The sequence below is a fragment of the Marmota monax genome, unplaced genomic scaffold (genome assembly GCF_021218885.2).
Source record: "Marmota monax isolate L192 unplaced genomic scaffold, Marmota_monax_Labrador192_F-V1.1 WCK01_AAM20220418_F8-fsc00124, whole genome shotgun sequence".
NCBI classification, from domain to species: domain Eukaryota; kingdom Metazoa; phylum Chordata; class Mammalia; order Rodentia; family Sciuridae; genus Marmota; species Marmota monax.
This window is the reverse complement of record NW_026692505.1, coordinates 1417012-1442796: the sequence shown is the minus strand read 5'-3', so window position 1 is coordinate 1442796 and position 25785 is coordinate 1417012. Positions and strand designations below refer to the sequence as shown.

At 40.9% G+C, this 25785-nt stretch overlaps 1 protein-coding gene across 1 annotated transcript in view; it reads left to right on the top strand.

Moving 5' to 3' along the window:
• The window catches only part of Gldc (glycine decarboxylase), an 86236-nt gene that overhangs the window by 52823 nt on the left and 7628 nt on the right, over window positions 1-25785 (top strand). The window contains exons 16-21 of the mRNA XM_046445817.2: window positions 6926-7001; window positions 12266-12391; window positions 14068-14217; window positions 15623-15735; window positions 16680-16821; window positions 19422-19533. Of these exons, the coding sequence (XP_046301773.1) occupies window positions 6926-7001; window positions 12266-12391; window positions 14068-14217; window positions 15623-15735; window positions 16680-16821; window positions 19422-19533 (719 nt within the window). The remainder of the gene's footprint in view (window positions 1-6925; window positions 7002-12265; window positions 12392-14067; window positions 14218-15622; window positions 15736-16679; window positions 16822-19421; window positions 19534-25785) is intronic.

Below are 25785 nucleotides of genomic sequence, written 5' to 3'. Positions count from 1 at the left end.
AAACAATTGAATACAGAGATACATATACATTCCTGCCATGCATTTGAGCCTGGGGAGTTCCAGCCTCCCAACTGTGAGCTAAATAAATCTCCTTGCTTTATGAAGTGAAAGAGAAAAAAAATCAGTAAACTTTTTATACTATTGAAATATGTGTGTGTATGTATACACACACACACACACACACACACGGAATGAGAAAGGAAACAGTCATAGATATATGTATATGTAAGATTAAAATAATTGTAAAAGAATAGCAAGATTAACATATGCTACCATATGTCAACAAATATGAAAAGTTAACAGATCTGAGGATGTAGCTCAGCGGTAAGGTGACTGCCTTGCTTGCTTGGGGCTATGTGTTCAATCCCGTTTTCCACACACACATAGACAAACTCATACAAACTTAACAGAAACAAATGATTTCTTATTGAAAAGTTAGGGGAATAAAGGTGTGTTAAAAGCAGATTAAGAAGTGATTTCTCTCAATGGGAAGTTTTTTTTTTTGTTGTTGTTGTTTTTAAATAGAGCTGTTAAAAAGAGCATACTGCTGCTCTTTTGATCAATAAATCCAGATAACACAAGGGTGAAAAAAGTAATTTCTCTGATCACAAAGGAATGAAATAGGCAGCAGAATACAACATACGCTAGTATGGCAGTAGGTAAAAAACTGGATGTGTAACCGATGTGAATCTGCAATATGTATATGGGGTAAAAATGGGAGTTCATAATCCGCTTGAATCAAATGTATGAAATATGATACATCAAGAGCTTTGTAATGTTTTGAACAACTAATAATAATAAAAAATAAAAATAAAAAAAAATTCTGGCAGTGAAAAAAAAATAAAATTATGATCTCTTACATGGTGCATAGACAAAAAAAATGAAATTAGAAATTAATAACAGAAAAAGGGAAATTTATAAATATATGGAAACTGAACAGTATGTTCGTACATAACCAATGGACTAAAAAGAAATCCCAAGGAAATTAGAAAATATTTTGAAATGAGTCAAAATGAAGACATAGGGCCAGACATATATACAACTCAATAGTAGAGCACTTGCCTAGTATGGGTTTAGTCCCCAGCACCATAAAAAGTTAAAGTAAATTGAAGATACAACCTACCAAAGCTTGTGGGATGCAACTAAGGTAGCATTTAAAAGGGAAATTAATAGCTACAAATGCCTACATTTTTTAAAAAAGAAAAGAAAACCACAAGCCGGTGAACTAAAACAGTGGGAAAAGAGGAGCAAATTAAACTCAAAACAAGTAGAAAGAAGGAAAGAATAAGGATAAGAGCAGAAATTAATGCTATGGAGAATGGGGCAGGAAAGGAGAAAATTCACAGAAAATAAAGTTAAGTAAATTAAAATTAGCACACAGATCATGAACAAACCTGGAAGCTGGGCCTCATCAGAATGGATCTGTGGCACCCTGATCTTGGGCTCCTCAGTCTCCAGAACTGTGGGAAATACATTGGAAATACATTGGCCACCTCATCTATGGTATTTTGTTATAGCAGCCTGAATGGACTTAGGACAGTAACCATAAACTTTGCGTGAACACTTCGCCTGATGTAGCCAAGTCTTCACTGGTCTTGTTTCCTGCCTTGGGACATTTAGAGCCTAAGGGTGTTTAAAGGCCTGAAACAAAAATGTCAAAAAACGTATACCTATTTTCTTGGGTATATTTCTAGCTTGGTGGAGAAAAGAGCCAAATAATATTTAATGACTTCTCCATTCCCCACTGAGCCTGGTGTGGCTTGCACAGGCTTATTCCCCATAACACTCTGTCACTCTTACAGTCATTCAGCAGCACCCAAATACACTCTAGGATTTGCTGGTTTAGAGTTCTGAGATAATGTTTAATGCAGACAGAAACAGTAATTAACAATTTCCATGGACAATCACAGTGGTAGACAAGCCAGAAGTGTTATTTGCTCACGGGACTTCTAGGGTTGAGGAAATTGTTTTTCACACTCTGTGGTGTGGACAGGGACTCAGTGGATCTTAGAATTTATTGTGCATGAGAATCACTTGGAAGGCTTGTGAAATCCCGGCACTTCTGACTCAGTCAATCTGGGTTAGGGACTCAGAATTTGCATTTCTAGCAACATGCTGCTGGTGCTGCTGGTTTGAGCACCACCCTGTGAAAACCACGAGGAGTGTAGAGGAACTCAGACCTGGCTGCAAGTTAGAATTACCTGGGGAACCTTTAAGAATATTAGTGTCAAATACCCTGCAAATCAACGATCATTTGGTTGAAGAATAGGTTGACTTGGAATAACCAAAAAGGGAGGTTTAGCTAGATGACTAATAGCTCTTCACCTTGGATTTCTAAACTGGCCTGTATCCTGTATATATCACAAATAATTTACAGCAGGCAGGATTGGCAGCTGCTGTTTGCCACCTCCCTCCCCTCCTTTCCTAAGCTCATGGTTGATGTCATTCTTCATGTCTAATTTTTCCTACCAAGTCTTGCTAAGTTGCTGAGGCTGGACTTGAACTTGCAATTCGCTTGTTTCAGACTCCAAGTCTCTGGGATTATAGGTACGCACCACCGCACTGGCTGAGATGCAATTAATTTTATAATCATAATACATCTTTATTTTTACATTGGAAAAGTTCTGTGCTTTCCATCTGTATTAGCCTTGACTATTTAGAACAAATCATCTATAAAATCAGATCATGTTCTTTCTTTTTTAATATTTATTTATTTATTTATTTTTATGTGGCACTAAGGATTGAACCCAGTGCCTCACACATGCTAGGCAAATGTTCTGCCACTGAGGTACAGCCCCAGCCCCCATGTTCTTTCTCCATGGTAGTTAGACATATCATCTATAATCATGTTTCCAAAATGTAGCCATGTGTCCTTTGAGTTTGCTCTTATGTTATATTGCATTGAACATTAATTCTGAAGATCCAAACATTTAAACCTTCTAGATAAAACTAAACTGAATATGCAACAGCCATTTTAAATCTCAAACTTTTTGTCTATGTTTCCTGGCAAAGGTAAAAGAAAATTAAAATTTTTTTTTAAAATTAAAGTTTATAGCGCCCTTAAAATTCCTCTTCTAACCCTGGGAAAAGAACTTTTAGGTTTTAACTATCAAATTCTCTGCCAGGCCATCTGTGATTGATTGATTGACTGGTATTGAGGATTAAACCCAGGGGTGTTTAACTACTGAGCCACATCCCCATCCCTTTTCATTGTTTATTATGAGACAGGGCCTTGCTAAGTTTCTGAGTCCGGCTTCGAACCTGTGATCCTCCTGCCTCAGCCTCCTGAGCTGCTGGGATTACAGTTTTGTGCCACCTCTCCTGGCTTTTTAAAATTTTTAATGTTAAAGCTTGCTAAATTTTTTGCTGCATTCATATTGACCAGCTTTCCTGAACATCTTCACCTGTGATGATAGGGCCTAGATTTAGTCATCACAAAACAGTTGAAGCACATCAACTCCAATTTATTTTCACTTGTGAGTTCTTGTACTTACACAGTTGTTCAAGTTTCTTCTAGAAAGTTCTCTTGGATTCTTTGTAGAATGAGTATGTGCTTTGGAAGAAGTTATCCCCTCATTTTCTCTAATTCTGTGTTAAAGAGTAAAATATATAACTTCCTTCATCAGCCTAAATGACTGTTATCCACTGGTGGGAATTATTTGCAAAGACAATATCAGCGTGTGCTCTGTGGCATTTCTGTGGGTTTGAGAATCCCCATCCATTGGCATCATCCTCCCTGCAGCCAGCCCTGAAGCTCTTGACCGCTAGCCACTTCATTTAATAGATGTCAGAAAACCACTGTCCTAGCTTCTCTCTGCATGTAGTGGTTTTCTATCTAGAGTATGCAGATTATATATTTCCACCAACAGGTGGCACTGGTAATTCCGCAGTGGTAAGCTGTGTATGGTATTTGAACATGTTTGTATTTTTTGAGTTGAAATGTATTTGATTTTAAGGGCATCTAAGGCAAAAATCATCCAGCATTTCCAGGCAAGTCTTTAGCATATTGCCTTCCTTTCCTCTCAAATTACTGGCTTATAGCTCAGTCTCTTCTTTTACTTCTAGTCTATACCTTGATTGGTTTTGCAAAAGATGAACACAAGTGATGAGAAAAATATAGGCGTAAGTAGAAAATACATTTGTCAAAGTCTCTTTAGGGGAAAAGGATGACATTTGTGTTAATTGCCTGAATGAAGGGTAGAATTCAATTATGAAAAGTTTTTCTAAACATTTATTGTAGAGCTACAATTCTATATATGCAGAATATAATTCTGAATATTCTTGTGGGGGAAATGTACAGAACTCCAAGTCCCAGCTCCTATTTTTTTTTTTTTTTTTGGTACCAGGGATTGAACTCAGGGGCACTCAACTACTGAACCACATACCCAGCCCTATTTTGTATTTTATTTAGAGTCAGGGTCTCACTGAGTTCTTAGTGTCTCACCTTTGCTGAGGCTGGCTTTGAACTTGCGATCCTCCTGTCTCAGCCTTCTGAGCCACTGGGATTATAGGCGTGTGCCACCCCACCTGGCCCCAGCTCCTATTTTCAAAGATTACTCTAATTGAGATAAGATCAGCATGCAAAGTGTGAGATGTGTAATAATTTTCCATGTATGGTACATAATATGTGATGGTATTACCAGATGAGCATGTGCAGGAAAATGCTATGATAGTTTGGAAGAAGTAGAGGATCATTCATTCAATCAGATTTTTTTGTTTTTATTTTTGTTTTAGTATCAGGGATTGAACCCAGTAGTGCGTAACCACTGAGCCATCTCCCCAGCCCTTTTTATTTTGAGACATGTTCTTGCTAAGTTGCTGAGGTTGAATTTGAACTTGCAATCCTGCTGCCTCAGCCTCCAGAGTCTTTGGGATTACAGGCATGTGCCACAGTGCTCCAAGATCAAACAATATTTATCGAATATCCTTTATGTCAGTGTTTTTGGGATAGAGAATACAGTTATGAACAAGATTCTTGTCTTCAGATAAAACCTCTCTGAAGAAGTGGCACTTAAGTTAAATATTGAAAAGAAGTCAGACCTGAAAGGATCTAAAGGAAGATCTTTATCAGCAGAAGGAATATCTGGTACAAAACCTTAGTGCAGGAGGGAGGCCTGGGTGGCCGAGGATGTTAGAAGGTACAAGTATAGGCAGGTTACAGGATGTCCTAGAATTTGTAGGCCCTGGCAAAGAGCTGGATTGCAAAATGCTTTGCAAAAGATTAGAACTATTTGAAGAATGGGTAAGATCAGGCTGACTAGCACTTTACATGTATTATCTACATATCACATCTACATTATGAGGTGGATTCAGTTATTATCCCCATTTTACAGATGAGGTCACAGGCAAGGGGAGACTAAGTAATTAGTGACATGAGTGGCTTGTTGAAGTGTGGCATATCCATCTTTTCATTTCCCAAAACAAAAAGCATCAAATGGACTAGCACTTGTTTTTCAGAAGCCAGAACAGTCTTTGCTTTTCTCCCTGGAAGACAGCTGAGAATAGTGAAGCCAATTCAGTGCAGGCAACAAGGATTTGGGTCTCAGGTTTTGTGAGACAGGCTTTGCCCTCCACCCTTGCTTTTCGCTAAACCTCTTAGTTAAGTCAAGCAGATGGATGTCTATGAAGGAATATCTTCCTTTCAAACTACTGGCTTATAGCTCAGTCTCTTCTTTTACTCCTAGTCTACACCTTGATTTGTTTTGCAAAAGATGAATACAAGTGATGAGAAAAACATAGGCGTAAATAGAAAATACATCTGTCAAAGTCTCTGACTGTAGGGGAAAAGGATGACATTTGTGTTAATTGCCTGAATAAAGGGTGGAATTCAATTATGAAAAGTTTTTCTAAACATTTATTGCAGAGCTACTACATGCAGAGTACAATTCTGTGAAGGAAAATTGCTCTCATGATTCTCAGTCCTCAGGGAGCTAACATAAGAAGCAGCTCTGATTGCAAAGGAAGCACATGGCTCTTTGAGACAGGCCATCTCCATATGGAAGTTTCCATTTGTCACTGTTGGCTCTTTGGGCGGATAACACTTTGACATTAGTTTCTTCATGTGTAAAATAGTGCACAATGGAGGACATGTGCATTTTGAATGGAGCTAAATAAGCTATTACTCATTTCCCTTTCCTTCCTACGTGGGGTACTGAGAACATTAAATAACAGTCTATAGTTGACTCAGCATTGCTCATTGGAATGTTAGTCACTAAGTATGTTCTGAAAGAGATGCCTGCAAGGATGTGGAGAGTGTGGCCAGCCTCCAGCAGCCATCTGTGAGCAGGTTTTGGGAAAGCCGAATCCAAGACTTACAGGAATGGTGCCATATTAAAAGTGCAAAGTTCTTTTGGGGACCTGGCCCCTGAATCAGAATTTGATAATGTTAAGAAATTACTTCAGTATTTTAGGTGTAATAATATTGTTATATTTTAAAAAATATTTCCTTTGGTAGATACATATTGAAGTTTGAGCTGATAAAAGGTGATGTCTGAGGTTTGCTTCAAACAATGTAGCTTAGCATGAAGGGGGTTCCGTGAAGGTTCTTGGGAACAAGATTGACCATAAACTCATACCTGTTAAAGCTGAGTGATAGCTACATGGTTGTTGCTTATTTTTTGTTTATTTCCATATAATTTTGAAATTTTTGACAATAAAATATTCTTTTTCAGTGTGTGGTCCTGAGCTGAAAGGTCCGTCTTTGGTTAGGAGTGGGTGAGCTTTAGTGCTTAGACCAAATGCTGTTGCATTGGTTGTTCAAGACCTTTTGGCTCACGCGAGCTAATAGGTGAACTTTCCTCTGTGTCTGGGAAAGTGACAAAGCTTCAAATACTGGGGAACATGTGGCTGGCACCCAATAAATACTGAATAAGTCAATAAAAGCCCAAAGACCAAAGCCCTGATCCTTCTCTTCTTGTCTTTGCAGCGGAGCCCAGGGGGAATATGCTGGACTGGCCACAATCCGAGCATACTTAGACCGGAAAGGAGAGAGGCACAGAACGGTGAGGGTGGACAGGTGGTGCTTGCTCACCGTTGGGTGGCAGTGGACCCAGCTGTTAGGGTCCCTGTTGTTCTGTGGATTACTCCCTCTAAGCCTTCTTGGAAGCAGATGAGAAACATATAATCAAGAAACAAATTTCTGTGAACGGGCCATTCTGATCCTTGCCTCCAAGGCCATATTGAGGGAAAACATTCAGAGATGAAAGGTTTTTGCTCAAACCCAGAATGTAAAAGTCAGCCAGTTGGCTGCAGAACTGCCCTCTCTAGGGAGCAAAGGAAGGAAGGGGGCAGGAATGTTGTCATTGCAAGCCTCCTCCCTCCACTCCTTGGCTCTCCAGGCCCTGGGCCTGGACAAAGAGCAGAGACCATACTTTAATTTTTCTATAACCCCTACCGTGCCTAAGCACAGTTCTCATTATATGTATGCTCAAAAAAATATTTATTGAATAAATAAATTCCCCACTAGATGACTCAGTTCTAAGTAACAACAACAACAAAAAAGACATGGAGCAGCCTGCTCTGAGGCTACCCATTTGCTTTGGGTATGAGAGTCCAGTCTCCAGTATCCAAATTGCTCTTGGGGACCGTTGTGGGGACCAGCGGGTTCTAATAGACATCACTAATCCCCAGCAACAAAGCTTTTTGATCCATTGTAGGCCTCAAGTTGTAGCTGAAGGTGACCTGTGTTCCTGGTTTCTTGGTTTTGGTGGCCAGTGCTATGCTAGGATTTCTACTGAGCTGTGGAATTGGCTTTCTTAGAGGGAGCATTGGGTAGGAGTCTGGAGCAGGGCAAAACCCTGGCCTGTCCTGGGAGAGTTTGAGAAAGAGGTGCACAGTGGTTCTAGCTGCCCAAGTAAGTGGTGTGTGTGGGGGTGTGTGTGGGGGGTGGGCAATGGCCCAATCTTAGTCCATTCCTGGTTTTATTAAAACTGGAAGATTGTTTGGGCTAGTTGCCTGGCTTTGGCATTGAAGATTTTTGAAACCATTTTACTTCCCCTTCAAAAAGGGAAAAGAAGAAAGATTTTTTCTCTCCTTCCCTTACTTATCCATCCTGATTTCACAGGCATATCTTCCCAGGCTGTTGTCCTAGTTAGAGGATATAAGTGATTTTTAAAAATCTTTTAAAAACAAGCCATTCATGAATTCAATAAACTGTTGAATCCTAGCCATGAGCAGGGAGTGTGTACCAGCCAGAGAGAGATCAAGGGATAGCCTGGCAGACACAGACCCTGACCTTCCAAGTTGGGTTTATTTACTGGGGTTTTCTCATGGTTTTGAATTCTTAACTTTCTAAGGAAGGGTTAGTTTAAACTTGTAAGTGCTTCAGAGGCTCAGCGCTTTTACAGAACAGAAAGGAAACTTTGGATCTCAGGTTGTCCAGTGAGAGATGCCAGGCGCCACTCTCCTGTTTTTCCTTCATGGTTACCAAGCATTTAGGGAGCCCCTGACACTCCTGGTCATTACCCTCTTTCCCCATAAGGTGCTGGGGGTTCTGGGGACCCTGTAAAGGGAGGAGTTTGTCCTATGTGATTATCCACATTACATTCCCATCACCTGCAGGCCACTGAAGTTCATGTTGGCAGTGTTTGTAGAAGGGACAGCTAGAATCCAGGTTCTTTCTGCTCTGAGGCTACCCATCCCTTAATGTGTTCCTAATTCTCCAGTCTGACACCAGGGAAGTAGCTATGAAGGTGTAGGAGTTGGGGATCAAGCCAGAAGGGTCAAGGAGGCTGAGTGATCTTCTGATTTGGCCTGGGCAGCATTCTTCTGTGGCTCGCTGATTCTTCCTGACCCCTGTTCCTCTGTCTGTGCTTTCTGGTCCTCCCATCTCTCCTATCCCTTTGTGTGTTTCTCTTGGCATCATTGTCAATACTGCTACCAGTGAAGTGTTGTGAGAGGCCATTACAGTCTGAAGGATGGAGAGGAGTGAGATTCTGCACTTTGGGGATGGGAGGAGAAAGGAGAGGCAGGAAAGACCACCCGGTTATTAAGCTTGTAGAAATACAAAATTCATAAGCCTGGAAGTATTGGTATCCTTTTGGATCAAAGATTTTAATTAAAGCCAACTTTTTTTTTTTTTTTTTTTAAGAAAATGACTTGTTATTCAAGTAATCAGGGAAGATTTTTCCACATCAGTGATGTCTGAGGCAGCTGCTCCCACACAATAGGCTCTAATGGAATCCAGTAAAATAGATCCTTCTGTTTTGAAAAGGAGTATGGAGAAATCATGTGCTATAGAACTGCCTGGGTTCCTGATGATTTTCTTCTTTGAAGCTGTTTTTGAAGTTATTTTCACATTTGCTCTTGGGTTAAATTTCAGAGGTTCCTGAAATGGAATGCCTACGTTCTTGATTTACCAGTTTAATTTGGGAGAGTACAAATTTATCTAACACTTATGTAGCAATTACCATGTGCCAAGCTCTGTCCCAAACACTTTATAATTAATATCTCAGTTTGCTAAATATTAACTTGCTTGCTGATTGGAGACTGAGTTGCCTACAAGAAGGACAAATATTGAGCCCCCTAAATACATGTATATAAGAATGTTTTTTCTTTCCAACTGCCGAGGCCTTTAGTCAGTGTGTTTTATTGATGCTAAAACATCAACTTCCCCTATGCAGTAGCACGTCTCCTTAATCCTTCTCTCCTTCAGCAAGTCTTTGAGGAAGATCTGTGCCAAGCTCCCTGGAAGTCAGGAAAACAGCCTCACTCAAACTGGCATAAATGCACCAAAAGCTGTATTTACTTTGGATAAATTAAAATGTCAAATCTGGGTCCTGTTACTTTCAGATCTCTCACAACACTGATTTTTCAAGTGAGGGAAAATTGACATTGTCATCAAGTTTCTTTAACCCATGTGGAAAACAATAAATGTTTAACAGCAATATATAAATAATCTATTGATAAAACCACTGAAAAAATTCTTTTTTCACTATTCTTTATACCAGGATAGATATTGGTTTCCTATGGCTGCTATAACAAATTATAGTGGCTTAAGACAGCACACATTTGCTTTCTTAGTTACAAAGGCCAGACTAAATCTGAAATTGGATTCACTGGGTTTACTGTCGGTGTTGGCAAGACTGGCAGGACTGCTTCCTTCAGATGGAATGGGGGGTGGATCATGTCCTTGCTTCTCCTGGTTTCTGGAGGCCACCTACACTCCTGGGCTCAGGTCTCTTTCCTGCCATCACTCCAGCTTCTTGCTTCAGTTGTCACATTTCCTTCCTCTGTAGTCCAGTCTCCCTCTGATGTGGACACTTGGGAATACATGTAGGACCCAGTCAAAAACCCAGAATAACCTTCCCATCTCAAGATCCTGCCTAAATTGCTCAAACCTGCAGAGTCCCTTTTGTCAGAGTAGGTGATGCCCACAGGTTCCAAGGATCAGGACTTGAAGATGATTCAGCCCTTAGGGTGGTTGACATGTTTAGTTGGAATGCTTTTGTTTCATCAGATCTTCCCTGGTGACAATCCTTAATTGTGGCCTTTTATTGAATATTTTATATTCATTGGTAATATTCTTTTCCTTCCTTTATCAGTATTCTTCCCTGAAGGGATCCTTTCATTCAGTAATTCCTTGTAGAATAAAAATACCTTGTGAGAGAGGACAGTGACTCTAGTTTTGGTCCAAAAAAATGAAAGGAAAAAAGTCAACTACAAAAGGGAAGCATATAAATAAGAAAAAGGATTTGTGGCCAATATATCTGTGGTCATAAGCATAGCCTGTGTATGACCAATAGCCACTCAAAAGGGACTCTAGCCTCTCTGTCAGCAGAAAAGTGACAAAGTAATTCCATTTTGCCTTTGGTTAAAGTTCTGTGTTTTTCTTCTGAAATAGACTACTTTGCTGTTTTTAAGGAAATAGCTGGAAGCTAAGTTTTCTCTACATAAGCCCAATTTTATAATGCCCATTTCTCTTCAAAGGGGTTGCCATCTTGATTCTGGGATTTAAAAAAAGGAGGAGGATTATTTTTAGGGTAATCATGACCTCTCATTGTTGCTTTCTGCTGAGGAAAACTTTGTGATTTACTTTGCTGTTGTGGTACATCATTATATCTACAGGAGTCTATGTGCTTGCCTATATTTGCATGATGGTTTGGAGGAAACAAAGATGATTTGAATCTGGGAATTCTAACATTGCACCTACCATCCATAAAAATCCAAGACTGAGATGGAGTGTCACTTAGTGGTAGAGCCCCTGCTTAGCAGGTGTGAGGCACTGAGTTCAATCTCTAGTGCTGCAGAACAACCAACCAACCAACCAATCAAAAGTCCAGCACATATTTAACATGTAACTTAGTAGCTCTTGAGAGTTATGATTTCTGCTCTAACAAATTACTATAAATTTTATGGCTTAAGAGAGCACACATTTATTTTCATAATTACAGAGGCCATAAGTCTAAAATTGGTTGCCCTGAGCTTACAGTCAAGGCATTGGCAGGACCAGTTCCTTCTTGAGGAAGTTTCCCTTGATTTCTTCAACTTGAAGCTTCATCCCATTTTTCCGTTTCCTATTATACTTCTGGACTCTAGACATGCTACATACGCCACTGTTGTCAATGGGCAAGTGTTGATTGCTTTTCATGCTTACTTTAGGATTCTCATGGTAGCTAACAATTTGTTGTAGAGTAAGCATCCAAGAAATGTTGACACAACTGGTGTGTTGGTACCAGGAGGCCCTGGGTTGTGTTTTTGTCATTAGCATCTGTCATGAATAAGCCCAGAGGAACACTGAAGCAGCTATATGCATTTGAGTCCTAGAGTTTAACTTCCAATTTCATGTTCTTATAAGGTACTTTCTATATATTTTGACTGAGACAAGGTTAGAGTAAGTACAGGCTTATTTTTAGTGGCTGGAATGAAGGAAGATATTCCAAACCTCTTTTTTTTTTTAATTTTTTAATATTTTATTTTTTAGTTTTCGGTGGACACAACATCTTTGTTTGTATGTGGTGCTGAGGATCGAACCCAGGCCACACGCATGCCAGGCGAGCGTGCTACCGTTTGAGCCACATCCCCAGCCCCTTCCAAACCTCTTTAGGGAACAATATTTCAGGATTCAAATGGAAACTCTGTTTACACATTGTTTTGTAATAACAGTTAAAAATTAAATTGTAGCAGATTTTAAGGCACTCAAGGTCAGCTTAAATAAAAGCATATGTTGCCTATTTAATTTGTGCATGTTGTGGGACTTTTCTGTCATTATTAATAGCCTGTTATTATTATTTTTTTCCCTCTTTCCTGTTTCCTTTCCATTCCCAAGGTTTGCCTCATTCCGAAATCAGCACATGGTACCAATCCAGCAAGTGCCCACATGGCAGGCATGAAGATTCAGCCTGTAGAAGTGGATAAATATGGCAATATCGACGCTGCTCACCTCAAGGCCATGGTACTCATCTGCTCCCACACAGATGGGACAGGTTTGGGTTGGGAAGAGGAGGTGGGGAGCAGAGACCTGATGGGCTATGGAAACATTATCATCTCCTGCATTCTAATGAAAAGACTACAATTCCTCCTCTGAATGGGTCTGAGGAAAATGGTGTAAAGTCAGAAACCTAATAATAGTCTGTATAAGAAAAAAAGAAAAAACAACAATCATGTTTTGGGTCCCTAAAAAAGCTTAGCATCTCTATGTACCCCTCCCTTCACCAACTGGGAGAAGGTTCTTTAAACTAAAATCCCCATCTTTTAATCATGCCTGAGTAAGACACTGAATGAATTATTCATGGTAGGAAGAGCGCCCCTTGCAGGATCTGCGCACCTCTTATGACCGACTTTCCCTTTACTTCGTCATCTTCCCCCATTAATAATCACACCTGGCAGTCAGAGTTCCACACAGTCTTCATGTTGGGAATTAAAACACAAATGTAGATTTTGCAAATGTTTGTGAATGTTCCAGCCACATTGTGCTGAATTCCAGGCAGCATTCCACCCTGTTTCCTCCAACACCAACCCCCACTCCCAACCTCCCAACCTCCAGGAAGAGGTTGCTTAGCAACCATATCTGCTTTCCACCGGTGGACTGGAGGCTGCTTCTTAAAAGGGAAGGAAATCGGTGGAATAGCAATGTGATTTTGTCAGGGTTATTAGGCATCGAGACTGGGAACCTATGTAACCCCTCTTTCAGAGGGAAGCTGAAAATACACAGTACTACTCATCTCTTCCATCCACCCCTACCCTTCCATCGCCAGATGGAATTTTTTCCAACAAATATTCTGGGCCAGTAGTGGTAATTATCAAGTCTCTCCAATATAGGATATGACTTTATTTTCCTCCCATTTTCACATGCTTCTGCTCTGACTTGCTATTTAGAGAAAAACAGCTAAAAAGCAAAAAACATGTCAAAACCAGTAACTAGTCTTTTATATACATTTGCCTTCTGCAGAAAGGAAATCTTTCTTATCAAATCAGTTATGCTTCTTATGGATTTTCTAATTTCAAGAGAGTGTGAGGGAAAGGGAGTAGGGATGGGTGTGACAAGATGAGCAGAGAGATTAACTGTGAGAATAGACATATCGAGAACCAAAGAAGCCCAAAATAATTATTGAGATGGACCAAAGGAAAACCACCTTAGAGAGTTAGACGCAAAATATCCAAAAATCTTCTGAAAAGTCTCCCCCCGCCACCAGTGTTGGGGATTGAAAAGGCCTTGGGCATGCTAGGCAAGTACTCTACTACTGAGCTATACCCTTACCTTTTTTATTTTACTTTGAGACAGAGTCTTGTTAAGTTGCTGAGGCTGGCCTCAAACTTGTGAACCTGCTATCTCAGCCTCTCAAGTCCCTGGGATAATAAGCAGGTGCCACTGTACCCAGCCTAAAGTCTTTTAGGTCTCGAGCATACATAGAGTCCTAGCCTGAACGAATCTTGATATTTCTTTGGAAGATTCATGAGGGGGATAGTGGCTGTTTATCTTTTATTGCTGTTATTGTACTTTGATACAGTGCCAAGAATGCAAAGACTAAGACTTCATCTTTCATTAATCAATCCTTTAAGATGCAAGGGTTTAACCAAGAAAGAAACCTTTTCTCCCTTTGTCTCCCTCTGACGCCCTCTCTCCCACAGGTGGATAAACACAAGGAGAACCTGGCTGCCATCATGATCACGTACCCATCCACTAACGGGGTGTTTGAAGAGAACATCAGTGATGTGTGTGCTCTGATCCACCAACATGGAGGGCAGGTCTATCTCGACGGGGCCAATATGAATGCTCAGGTGGGAATCCTGAGAGGGCTCAGGATGAACAAATTAAAAAAAAAAATCTCCCTTCTGTCTTCTGGAGACACCTCTTAAAACATGACACCAAGCTAGATGCCGTGGTTTATACCTATAATCCCAGTGACTCAGGCAGCTGATGCAGTAGGATCACAAGTTTGGAGCCAGCCCCAACAGTTTAGCAAGCTCCTGTCTCAAGAAATTAAAAGGGCTAAAAATGGAGCACAGTGGTAAAGTACCCTGGGTTCAATCCCTAGGACAGCAACAACAAACATAAAATGACTCTAAATTCAGAACTAAGGCTGACTTTCTTTGTTGCCAGCTTCCAACGGAGTACCCTCATTTCACTGGGATTCTAAATGCTAAGGGTCACTGGGGAGGAGGTGGAAGACTGAAAGGAAGCAGGGATGAGCTGAATTTCCTGATTATCAGGAAGTACCTTCCCTCTGGGAGTGCTTCCAGCCAAGGCCTCCCAATTCCTTGGCTGAAGAAATTTAGATCTACATGGTAGCAACTGGTAGATGGTGATCTCCCCTGGCCTTGGACAAGCCACTTTAGCAGGTTGCGACTTGTCAGCTATGAAACAGCAGCCCCAGGGGTCAATCCTGACTACCTGGAGGACTGAGGGTCTATGTAATGTGAACCTCCTGGGAAATGCTGTAGGGAGCCACTAAAGAGAAGATTGTCACAATCTTTTCAACTTCTTGATGTTTCTTCCTCCTTCCCTCCTCATGCTTTACTTTCTCTGATACCTTTCATAAGTACAGTCCAGGAATAATCTTCTGTTTTAATAGCATGAAGCAAATTATCTTTGCCCATAATCTAACTGAGCTGTAATGCCAAAGGGGCAGAAATGCCAGTTGGATGTCAAGGTCTGTATCTGGATCATCTCAGGAGAACGGCAGCTTCATTCCTGCTCCCTCAGTTCAGCTTCCTCTTTGGTGGCCCTCTAGGCCCTTACATCAATGAGGCTGAAGGGGCATTTGATAATGTGCATAGTACCCGTATCTGAACCTGCAGAAGAGGAAGAACTGCTGGGGAGCGGGGAAGTCGCCTATTTTAATAACAAAGAGATCATGTCTTTTTTTGGATTAATGACACTTCTTACTACTTCTTTTGGAGCAGATAATTAGAAATATACTGTGTATTCAAATCTATATTTTAAAATCTCAATTGGGCTAAAGGGTCAGTTGCTGTTTCCATAGAAACTACAGCTACTCTGTAGGATGGCAGTTTCAACAGCAGAAGTGAGCCAGCATGAAGGACATTTCTGTGAACACCATGGATGTGGCTTGCTCTGCCTGCCTTTCAGTGGGAGAGGCAGCACCAAAAGGTCCTGGCCTTTGCTGCAGAGGGCCCTGCCAAGCTCTTGATACTTACTTCTGGCTCTTTCTCTTTGTGGTAGGTGGGAATCTGTCGTCCTGGAGACTTTGGGTCTGATGTCTCACACCTAAATCTTCACAAGACCTTCTGTATTCCCCATGGAGGAGGTGGCCCTGGCATGGGGCCCATTGGAGTGTGAGTTCTGGGCCACTGGTTTCAGGTTGGCCCTGGAGACAGAATGGCCCCAAACTGTTTTTCCCATCGAGGTCTTCAAGTGTCGAGGATGCCTTAGTATGTGGGGGCTGGGCGAGGACCAGTGAAAGGAGTGCTTTTGGGGTATGTCCAAAGAAGAGCGTAATTAGATTTTCATACCCACAATGTTTGGCCTAGCTGAGCTCCCAATTGTGCATAGACAGTAGGTTTATTAACAGAGGAAGGGACAGGAAACTTCACTGGAATATTAGGGGTTAGAACTAAGTGTTGGCACCTGGAAGTGCTGGAAACAATTGGATGAAGTCATAATAAGACAGACAGACAGAATCCCCGTCAGCTTTTATACTGTGGTGACAGTAGCCACTTCTGGATCTTCTTCCATATTCCAAAAATGTGGGCCAGAGGGGCCAGTTTTCAGGATTAATGGGATCCTGGCTCTCTTGCTTTTCTCTTTGATTAGTGTTATTATAGTAAGCAGATGATCCCCCGTGCATCAGCTCCGTATGTGTGTGTGTGTATGTGGGTGGGGGTGGTTATGTACTGGCTTCCAAGGTACAGGTCCTGGGGCATCTCCTCCTTAGCACTCTTCTATGCCCCATAGGTGTGTGTGTGTGTGTGTGTGTGTGTGTGGTGGGGCCAGAACTGGGACGTTCCACACCTGGAGCCCATGGCTCTGCATGCTACCCCTGCTGAATCCTCCACCACTGGGTGAGCTTCTGGGACTCTCATGGCTGGTAGAGGAGGAAGGAAGGAACTCTTCCTGGTTCCTTCCTGCCTTGTTGCCAGCCTCTTGGCAGATATCAGGTCCCTTCCATAGTTAAGTTCCTCCACTAACAATAAGGCTTCTTGAAAGGGCCCAATACTTGCCTGTGTAGTTCAACTGGATCTTTTAACATCTTCTGAATGTCTGCTTACAAAAAATACAGGAAGAAGCATCTTGTCCCCTTTCTGCCCAATCATCCCATCATTGCAGTAAAGCCGAATGAGGACACCTGGCCTGTGGGGACCGTCAGTGCAGCCCCGTGGGGATCTAGTTCCATCTTGCCCATTTCCTGGGCTTATATTAAGGTGAGACTTGAGGATATGTGTGGGTGGAGAACTGGAGACTGCACACTTCCTTCTTGGGTTAAAAATGAAGAAATTCATGATGCGAGATGTGGTTCAGTGACACTGCTGATGCCTAGGTGGGAGAAACCTCCTTGAAGAGATCTGCTAAAATTCATCTCTTCTTCATTATGCTATTTCCTTTGGGTTCTCATAGTGGGTTTAACATCAGAGAAACTGACGAACCAGATATATTTTTCCAGACACAGTTAAGTTCCATGAGTCATGTGGATGTTCTGGCCGCATCATTTGGTTTCCTGTAAGATTTAGACAGCCTCTTGCAAGTGCACATACTAATTATTACACTTTGTTGAGATCCTGGGATAAATTTTAGGGACAAATCTCACTTTACTTTATATTTCTTGGTGACCTGGAGGATAACTTGAAAAGTAGTGGAGATTTGCCTTTGTAGTGGTTTCCAAAAGCTCTCTGCCCTTTAGGACTTGTGGAGCTGCGTTTTTAGGGGTAATTAGACTTTTTCAGAGACCAGGCTTCCTTCCTTTGTCTTTCTCCAAAAAAATACTGGGACCAGAGTTTATTTTATACAGCTTGTGTTCAAAATGGCCTGCCCACCTCCTGACTGTCAAGCCTGTGGATAGGAATGTTGTGTAACCTGCTAATTAGAGCAGATTCCTCAAAGCAGTGGCCCTCATTAAAGGAAGGGTGGCTACTGGTGGAACAATACCCCAAACTCAGCTAAGCAGATCACGCGGGATGACTCTGTGGGGTGGCTGTTATTCATGAACAGTGTGGCATTTATGATTCTTAATGAAAAGTTTCTTGGAAGCTAGAACAATTCTGCAGAATCAAGAGACTAGAATGTGCTTTTAAAAATGATACTCAAAGTTGTTTTGCAAAGAGTCGTAACAAAAACAGTCGGAATAAAGGTCTGTTTCTTTGCAAACTGAATCAAGTTCCCATTTCCCTTTGATCCCTGGATTCTTTAAATCTGGGTTATTTGTATGGACATAGTTGGGTTGGAGATGATTTCCCACATATAGAAAATAAATGTCCTGAGGCTGGTTTGGCCATATGCCTGGAACACCAGACAAAGTCTCAGTTTAAACACTAAATAAATAAAGTAGTGTTTAAGCTAGTCCTCTGACCTGGGGCTTTCTCTTATTTCAGGTTGTTGTTATTTATCTCCTGTACTATAGCAGGAGCCTCTTCTCTCCCTGCTGTGATCCTTCTTGGACAGTCCCACAGGACCGCTAGACTGAAGGCCCACAAGCCTCTCTTGCTTCCTACTGTCTTTACTGCTGGTTCTCACTAGCATATGCCATATGCCTTGGCCCCATCTCAGGGAGAACAAAATTTAGAATATGTGGGCTTGATCTGGAACTGTCAGCATTTTGAGAAAGATGCTTGGTGACTTTGAGATGTATGTGCAAAGGCAGAGGCTGGCTGAACAGGGCCATACTCTTCCTAGGGAAGCTTTGAGGCTTAGAAGGTGTAGTCACAATCCACCTTGTCCTACAGTGACTCCCAGATGACAAGCATGTGCCGCCTTCCACACTTGGTTTTTTGTCTTTTTTTCTCACTTGGGGTGCCTCCCCTTTTCTCTTTGCCTCTCCAAATTCTGCCCATTTTTAAGTTTTCAGTCAAATTCTAACTTTTACTCTAGGCATTCTTTACTCAGGACACATGCCTGAGGACATGTGTCCTCTCCTTACTGTGGAGTTTGGTACCACTCTTGCTTTCTTTGGTGATTTCTCGTTTACTTTATATTAGTTACATATATAATATATATTGAGGCTCCATAGTAGAGGAGATTCTTGGGGAAGAAAGGAGATGGTGAAAATTGAGAGTCTTGATTTTAAGCTCTTTGCTAGTCATGGCATTTCCTCCTATGATCACAGGGACTTAATAACCATCAGAATAGAGTAAGATTGAACCTGGTACTTGTTAAAAATCAATGGGCTTCTCTGTAGACAATAGGAAAACAGATTGTACAAAATTGATTCAATGAAGATTTTGACCAAGATCTCATGGAACTCCTAGCAATTATCGAAATATCTTAAATTCACAGTAAACAAACAAAAAAACTACCTCAAAATACCTGTATCTAAGAACAGTTATTTTTTCACTTTAAATAACATAGTAGTCAGCATGAACTTTGCTCTGTTGTAGACTGTGTTACTATAATAAAAAATGTAGCTGGGTACAATGTCATATGTCTATAATCTCAGTGACTCAGGAGGCTGAAGCAGGAGGATTGCAAGTTCAAGGCCAGCCTTAGCAACTTGGTGAGACCTATAGCAATTTAGCAAGACCATGTCTCAAAATACAAATTAAAAGGACTGGCAATATAACTCAGTAGTAAAGTGCCCCTGAGTTCAATCCCCAGCATGGTGTTGGAGGGTTGGGGAAGTAAAGGTAGTGATTAAAAAATTATTTCAGGCTCTGAAAAGACAGATATCTTTCTTAGGATTTTCCATTCATCTTTAATCCAGAGAGTTATGGTAGGCTGACATCTTTTTTGGGTGAGGTTTATCTGGGGCTGTCTGATTAGTATCTTGATCATTGGGTTCACCTGTTGATGGCTTTTTTTCTTTTTGTTGCAGATGATGGGAGGCAAAGGCCTTAAACAGGCCACAGAAATTGCTATATTAAATGCCAACTACATGGCGAAGCGATTAGAAAAACACTATAGAGTCCTTTTTAGGGGTGCAAGAGGTAAGTATCAACTTTAGATTATCATCACCTTGGTTTTTTCCTTGGCCTAACTAAGTTGACTTGTGACGTGAGCGGGAGATTTCTATTTCACATACTAGAGAAAAGTATAGAGTTGGGTGTTTTGTTTATTTTTTTGTTTGTTTTTGGGGATGAATCCAGGGGTTCTTAACCACTGAGCCACACCCCTACCCTACGCCCCTTTTTATATTTTATTTAGAGACAGGGTCTCCCTGAGTTGCTTAGAGCCTCTCTAAGTTGCTGAGGCTGGCTTTGAACTCATGATCCTCCAGTCTCAGCCTCCTGAGCCACTGGGATTACAGGCATGCACCACTGTGCCCAGCAAGTATAAAGTTCTTGAAAATAACTTTGGATAGTTAATAGTATTACTGTAAGAAGGCTATCCAAGGCACTTAGTCTACACAGCCCATTTCAACAAGGAACACACACCACTGAGAGATGCGTATACATAATACTATGAGCTGGTTATCACAAAATGCTATATGTCTGCTTCCAAAAAGTGGAGCCGCTCAGATTGGGTAAGGCAGGGTGGAATAGTAGAGAGACCCTTCTGGAAGGAGCTTGTTGAAATGAATCTGGAAGGAAAAGTAGCAGGTAAGATCCCTGCTACAGGAGCAAGCCAGAGAAGCAAGAGTTGCCTGGGTGGGTGGAGTCTTGGTGGGGGGAAGGGGGAGTGCTACAGGATTCATTAGGAGATTATTACCATAGATCATTAAGACTGTGGCAAGGAAGAAAGCTGCTCTTTAGAAGTAGAATTGGTTGGCTGTATTTACTGATTAGTTGAGTATGAAGAGAAATCTTAGGTAAACCTTATAGGCTTACAACAAAAGGTCTAGGTAAGTGGGGGAACAAAGTCACCCTAGAAGTGATGGAAGGTGATGGAACCAAGAGCCAGGTAGACATTTAGACATTGGCCATGACCACAGAGTTGAAGAACAGTCTTGGAGAGGAACCCAAGGATGGAGTATGAAGAAATGACAGCAAAACACCTCCAACAGGATGCAGTCTGTCTGTTTCATTTCTCCAGCACCCATACCTGGCCTGTCACATGCAGTCAACAGATAAATGTGTGTGACGTTGCGTGACAAGGAAAGGGAGACTATAGAGAGTGAGGAGCTGATTTTATTTCATGAATTCATATTTTTCTACAGCTTTATTGAGGTATGAGTGACAAATCTGATTTTATGAGTTTTTAAAAGAACCTTTGACTTCAATAATTAAGAAGACTTTGTTACCCTGTGAAAGTAGTTTGGGCAAATGGTGAGGCACACACCAGATGGAAATGGACTGAGATCTTGATGTGGGATTGGGAAGGAGAAAGGAGAAGCTTTCGTGCTTTAGAAGTTTGGTAGTGAAAGGGGATTGGGGTGTTTCAACATAAAAGTTATGTAGTCATGTATTATTTTTAAACAGAAAGCAATATGATTTTAAGCTGCCAGAGGAAAGTCTATGAAGGGACAGTGAAACTACAATAGAATAATAGATGGGAGAATAGAGTCATCTTGAGTGGGAAAGGCTGAAACCAAGAACCAAGTGGACCTTTGGAACGCTGGCTGTGGCCCTGGAATGAGAGCTGAGCAGACACAGAGACCAGCAGAGAGAAGCTAGGCACCAGCAGGCCAGATCTGGGCAATAGCAACCAGGCCCCTCCTGGGCTCTTGGTTTCTCCAGCCAGGCAGAGTGTACATCTGCACCTGTGATCTTTAATTTAAAGGCAGGTCTCACCTTATAAATATGTATCCAAAGGGGTGGTTTGGGAGTTTGAAAATAGGAAAAAACTAAATATATATAGAAGTTCTGGTTAGGAATGCCCCCCTCTCCCTGGTCCCAGGAGGGGGGAAAAAAAAAAGTGGTAGGCAGTAAGTTTCTAAACTACATGAGAAGATGCTTCTGAGGTAGGTGCTAAAGAAGCTGCTAGAGCTACTAATTAACTGAAATGTAGCTCCTGTGTGATATGTATCTTGCTTGTTGAGCTTTAAGGATTAGCATAAATATTCAGTCTGATTATATAAATAATGTGTATTGTTCAACATGGACATTTTGGAAAATAAAGCATGAAGGAAAATTAAATGGTCCATGCCTCTGTCAGTCAGGCATAGCCAGCTATTAATATTCTGCTATTTTCCTTTTCATCTTTATTTTACACAATTGGTCATATTTATTTTTTTAATATGTATTTAAAGTATTTTTTTAAGTTGTTGATAGACCTTTATTTATTATTTATTTATATGTGGTGCTGAGAATTAAACCTAGTGCCTCACACTTGCCAGGCAGGTGCGCTACTACTGAGCCCCAGCCCCAGTCCTGGTTGTGTTTAAAACACAGATTTTAATCCTATTTTTAAACTTCCTCTTATATCAGGAGCATTTCCCCATGGCATTAAATATTCTTTGACATTAGCTATGTTGATTCAATTAAAAAATACAGTTTTTATACTATTTTTAAAAATTTTCTTTTACGAGCATTTTCCATGGCATGAAATACTGATTATTGAAATGTTAATTTGATTGTATGATGTACCATTATTTGAGTCCCTTTGATAGTTCTGCTGGTGGAGTGGAGGACTATAGAATTTTTACCACATGCACATCAGATAGTGCACTAATCTCTAGGATTTATGAAGAACTCAAAAATCTTAACACCAAAAAAACCAAATAACCCAGTCAATAAATGGGCCAAGGAACTGAACAGACACTTCTCAGAAGATGATATACAATCAATCAACAAATATATGAAAAAATGTTCAACATCTGTAGAAATTAGAGAAATGTAAATCAAAACTAAGATTTCATCTCACTCCAGTCATAATGGCAGCTATTAACAATACAAACAACAATAAGTGTTGGTGAGGATGTGGAAAAAAAGGAATACTCATACATTGCTTATGGGACTGCAAATTGGTGCAGCCAATATGGAAGCTGTATGGAAAATCCTTGGAAAACTGGGAATGGAACCACCATTTGACCCAGCTAACCCACTCCTTGGTTTATACCCAAAGGACTTAAAAACAGCATACTACAGAAGCTGAGGCTGTAGCTCAGTGATAAAGTGCTTGCCTTGCATGTGTGAGGCACTGGTTCATTCCCCAGCACCACATAAAAATAAATAAAAATACTGTGTGTTCATCTACAATGAAATAAATATAAAACAAACAAACAAACAGCATACTACAGGGACACAGCCACATCAATGTTTATAGCAACACAATTCACAATAGCTAAACTGTGGAACCAACCTAGATGCCCTTCAGTAGATTAATGGATAAAGAACATGTCATATATATACACAATGGAATATTACTCAGCAAAAAAAGAGAACAAAATATGGCATTTGCAGGTAAATGATGAAGCTGGAGAATATAATGCTAAGTGATATTAGCCAATCCCAAAAAACCAAATGCCGAATGATTTCTCTGATTTAAGGATGCTGATCCATAATATGCTGTGGGGTGGGTGGGAGGATTAAATGAACTCTAGATATGGCAAAGGGGAAAAGGGGAGAGAGGGGAGAGGATGGAGGGGAAGGGAGGGGGGCATAGGGGTAGGAAAGATGGTGGAATGCGATGGTCAACATTACCCTAAGTACATGTAAGAAGACATGACTCTACTTTGTGTGCAACCAGAGATAGGAAAAATTGTGCTCTATATGTGTAATATGAATTGTAATGCATTCTGTTGTCACATATAACAAATCAAAATTAAAAACAAAAAAGAATGAATGCGATTTAAACTGAGTGGGGTGGTTGGCACCCTGCGGGAGAGGGACCATTACAGCCATGTGCTTAGGATTTAAATGACAGCTTTACCACAGGGACTTACCACACCCCCTCACCACCCCCACCAACCCACTCACTGTCCTGGGGAATTTGTGGTATAAAAAGATAGATGAAATTTCCATTTGTTTTGACATTTTACTCCAGAATTAAATAACAAATAATATTTCTCATTCCAAGCAGAAATATTTGGTACAGACTTTATTATCCAATCCCAAAGTTTGTGAAACCAAAAATTGTCTCATATTTGGTCTGGTAAACACATTCAATACACAGTTTGAGGCTTTGTATTTTAAGTCCTAAAAACAATCACCACTGTCCCTCCTCTGGGCGCCAAATAGGAACATTCCCAATGAACATGTTGTATTCTAAAACGTCTAATGGCAGTATTAGAAGCCTGCCATTCATCTTAATCATGTTTACCAGCTCAAACGAAGACTTTGGAATTGTGTCTGACTATGAGGCAATCATTTTAATCAACTCCAGGCTTGCCTTTATACGAGCCATTTCTTTTCGAGATTTGAATACCAGCTAAACTGCTTGTGATTTTTTGAAACAAGGAAGTTAACAGGCAAGCATGGGTGAGGGTGGGGCTGGAGGAGCAGTAGTATGTATTCCGCTAGGATGAGAAAAGAAAGGAATCACCTCAGGGAAGATGATACATTTTTAAAGGAAGCATTTTAGAAAGTTTGCAGGTTTTTGATCTTATGGGAAATCCTCAGCTCCCTGTGTGAGCTGAATGGAGTTCCCATCAGCAGGAGATAACTTTATTAGTATACCAGTGATTTATTATTTTAGTTTCTTATATGCCTATCTGCTTTTTACCCTAGACAAACCTAACTCTACTTGCAAATTCCTGTCCAGGTGGCCTCTGCTTTGTAAATCGGCTGGGGCCTTAGGGCCTAGGCCCTTATATCCCCAGTCCAAAGTGACCCTGCTGAGACCAGGGGTCTAGTGTACCTGATTGCATTTTCAGGGAAACAGCCAAATTTAGATTCTATTCATGATGATTCCTGAATTACCACTGAAGAGCTTGAAGGAGCTTTGATTGCCCACCCAAGCTTTACAAAATAATTGCCTAATCAGCTCCAATATTCCTAGGTGACCTCTTATTTTAGGGGAGGGGGTTACTGGGAATTGAACCCTGGGGTGCTTTACAACTGAGCTACATGCCCAAAGCCCCCTCCCCCTTTTATTTTTAAAATTTCAAGATGGTCTAAACTGCTCGGGCCTTTCTGAGTTGCTGATACTGGCCTCAAACTTGTGATTCTGTTGCCTGAGCTTCCTAAGACCCTAAGATTACAAATGTGTGTTACCATGACTGACTACTAGGCAGTTTCTCTGAGGTCATAGGACAAGCAAAGTTCAGTTGCTGCCCTTAAGAAAAGCTTTTGGGGGCTGGGGTTGTGGCTCAGCGGTACAGTGCTCGCTCGCCTAGCATGTTCGAGGCCCTGGGTTCAATCCTCAGCACCACATAAAAATAAATAAATAAAATAAAGGCATTGTGTCCAACTACAACTAAAACATAAAAAAAAAAAAAAAAAAGAAACAAAGAAAGACTTTATGGAAGCCCTATTTTCCCACAGCATATTCCTTTGTTTTCAGCCTCCCAAGACAATTGGCAGGAGGGGAGGTGGTACCAACAGAACTAAGTCACTTTTCTTTTGCTTTTCCATCATCCACTTTTCTTATCTCTTTCATGTTCCTTTGTCTTAAGCTATAGTTAATTAGGCATAGCTAAAAATAGCTACTTGGTGAAAATGAAAACTTGCACTAATCATTTTATACAGTTTCTACTTCAGATTGTCCTGACTCAACAAAATGCCATAGGAAGTTTATCTTTCTCCTAAAAGTTGCAAAGATGAATATCTTGGTATCTGGTCTCTGATGGCTGCCAAGTTTAAATTTCATCCTTTTCGGGGCTCAAGTAGAGATAGACATGCTGATGTTCCACAAGTTTCCATTTGAATGTAATAGAATACGGATTTAGACAATAACATCTGAACCTCATTTTAAAAATGGAGCTCTTCCCAAACCACTTGGCTGTGGTGGGCCCTCAGCAGATGAAGTCTTGGTATTAGCCATGCTAAGTTGGGCTTTCAGCTTTTACTGAACCCTTGCTTGGAAGACTCTCCTTTCCGCCTGCCAACAAGCAATTCCTCTCCCCCTTATGGGCATCACTGCCTTCCTGCTGTCTGCATGTCCTTCACAGCAGTGAGCTTCCATTAGCCTTCTTCTTTCTGTCATTGCCATAGTTTAATGACCTAGTGGCAGCCAGAGGTTCAGAGAAAGGGCAAAGGCTGACACTGGACTCCAAAGGTAGGATAGTATAGCAGGGCACTGAAATTAATAGTTGATAAGCTCTTAAGTATTCTCCTGGTGTTCTCCTTGAACATTCTCCTGGCTATTGCTTTTTGGCACCCCTCCTCCCCTCAAGTTTACCTACTCTTGAATAGAACTTT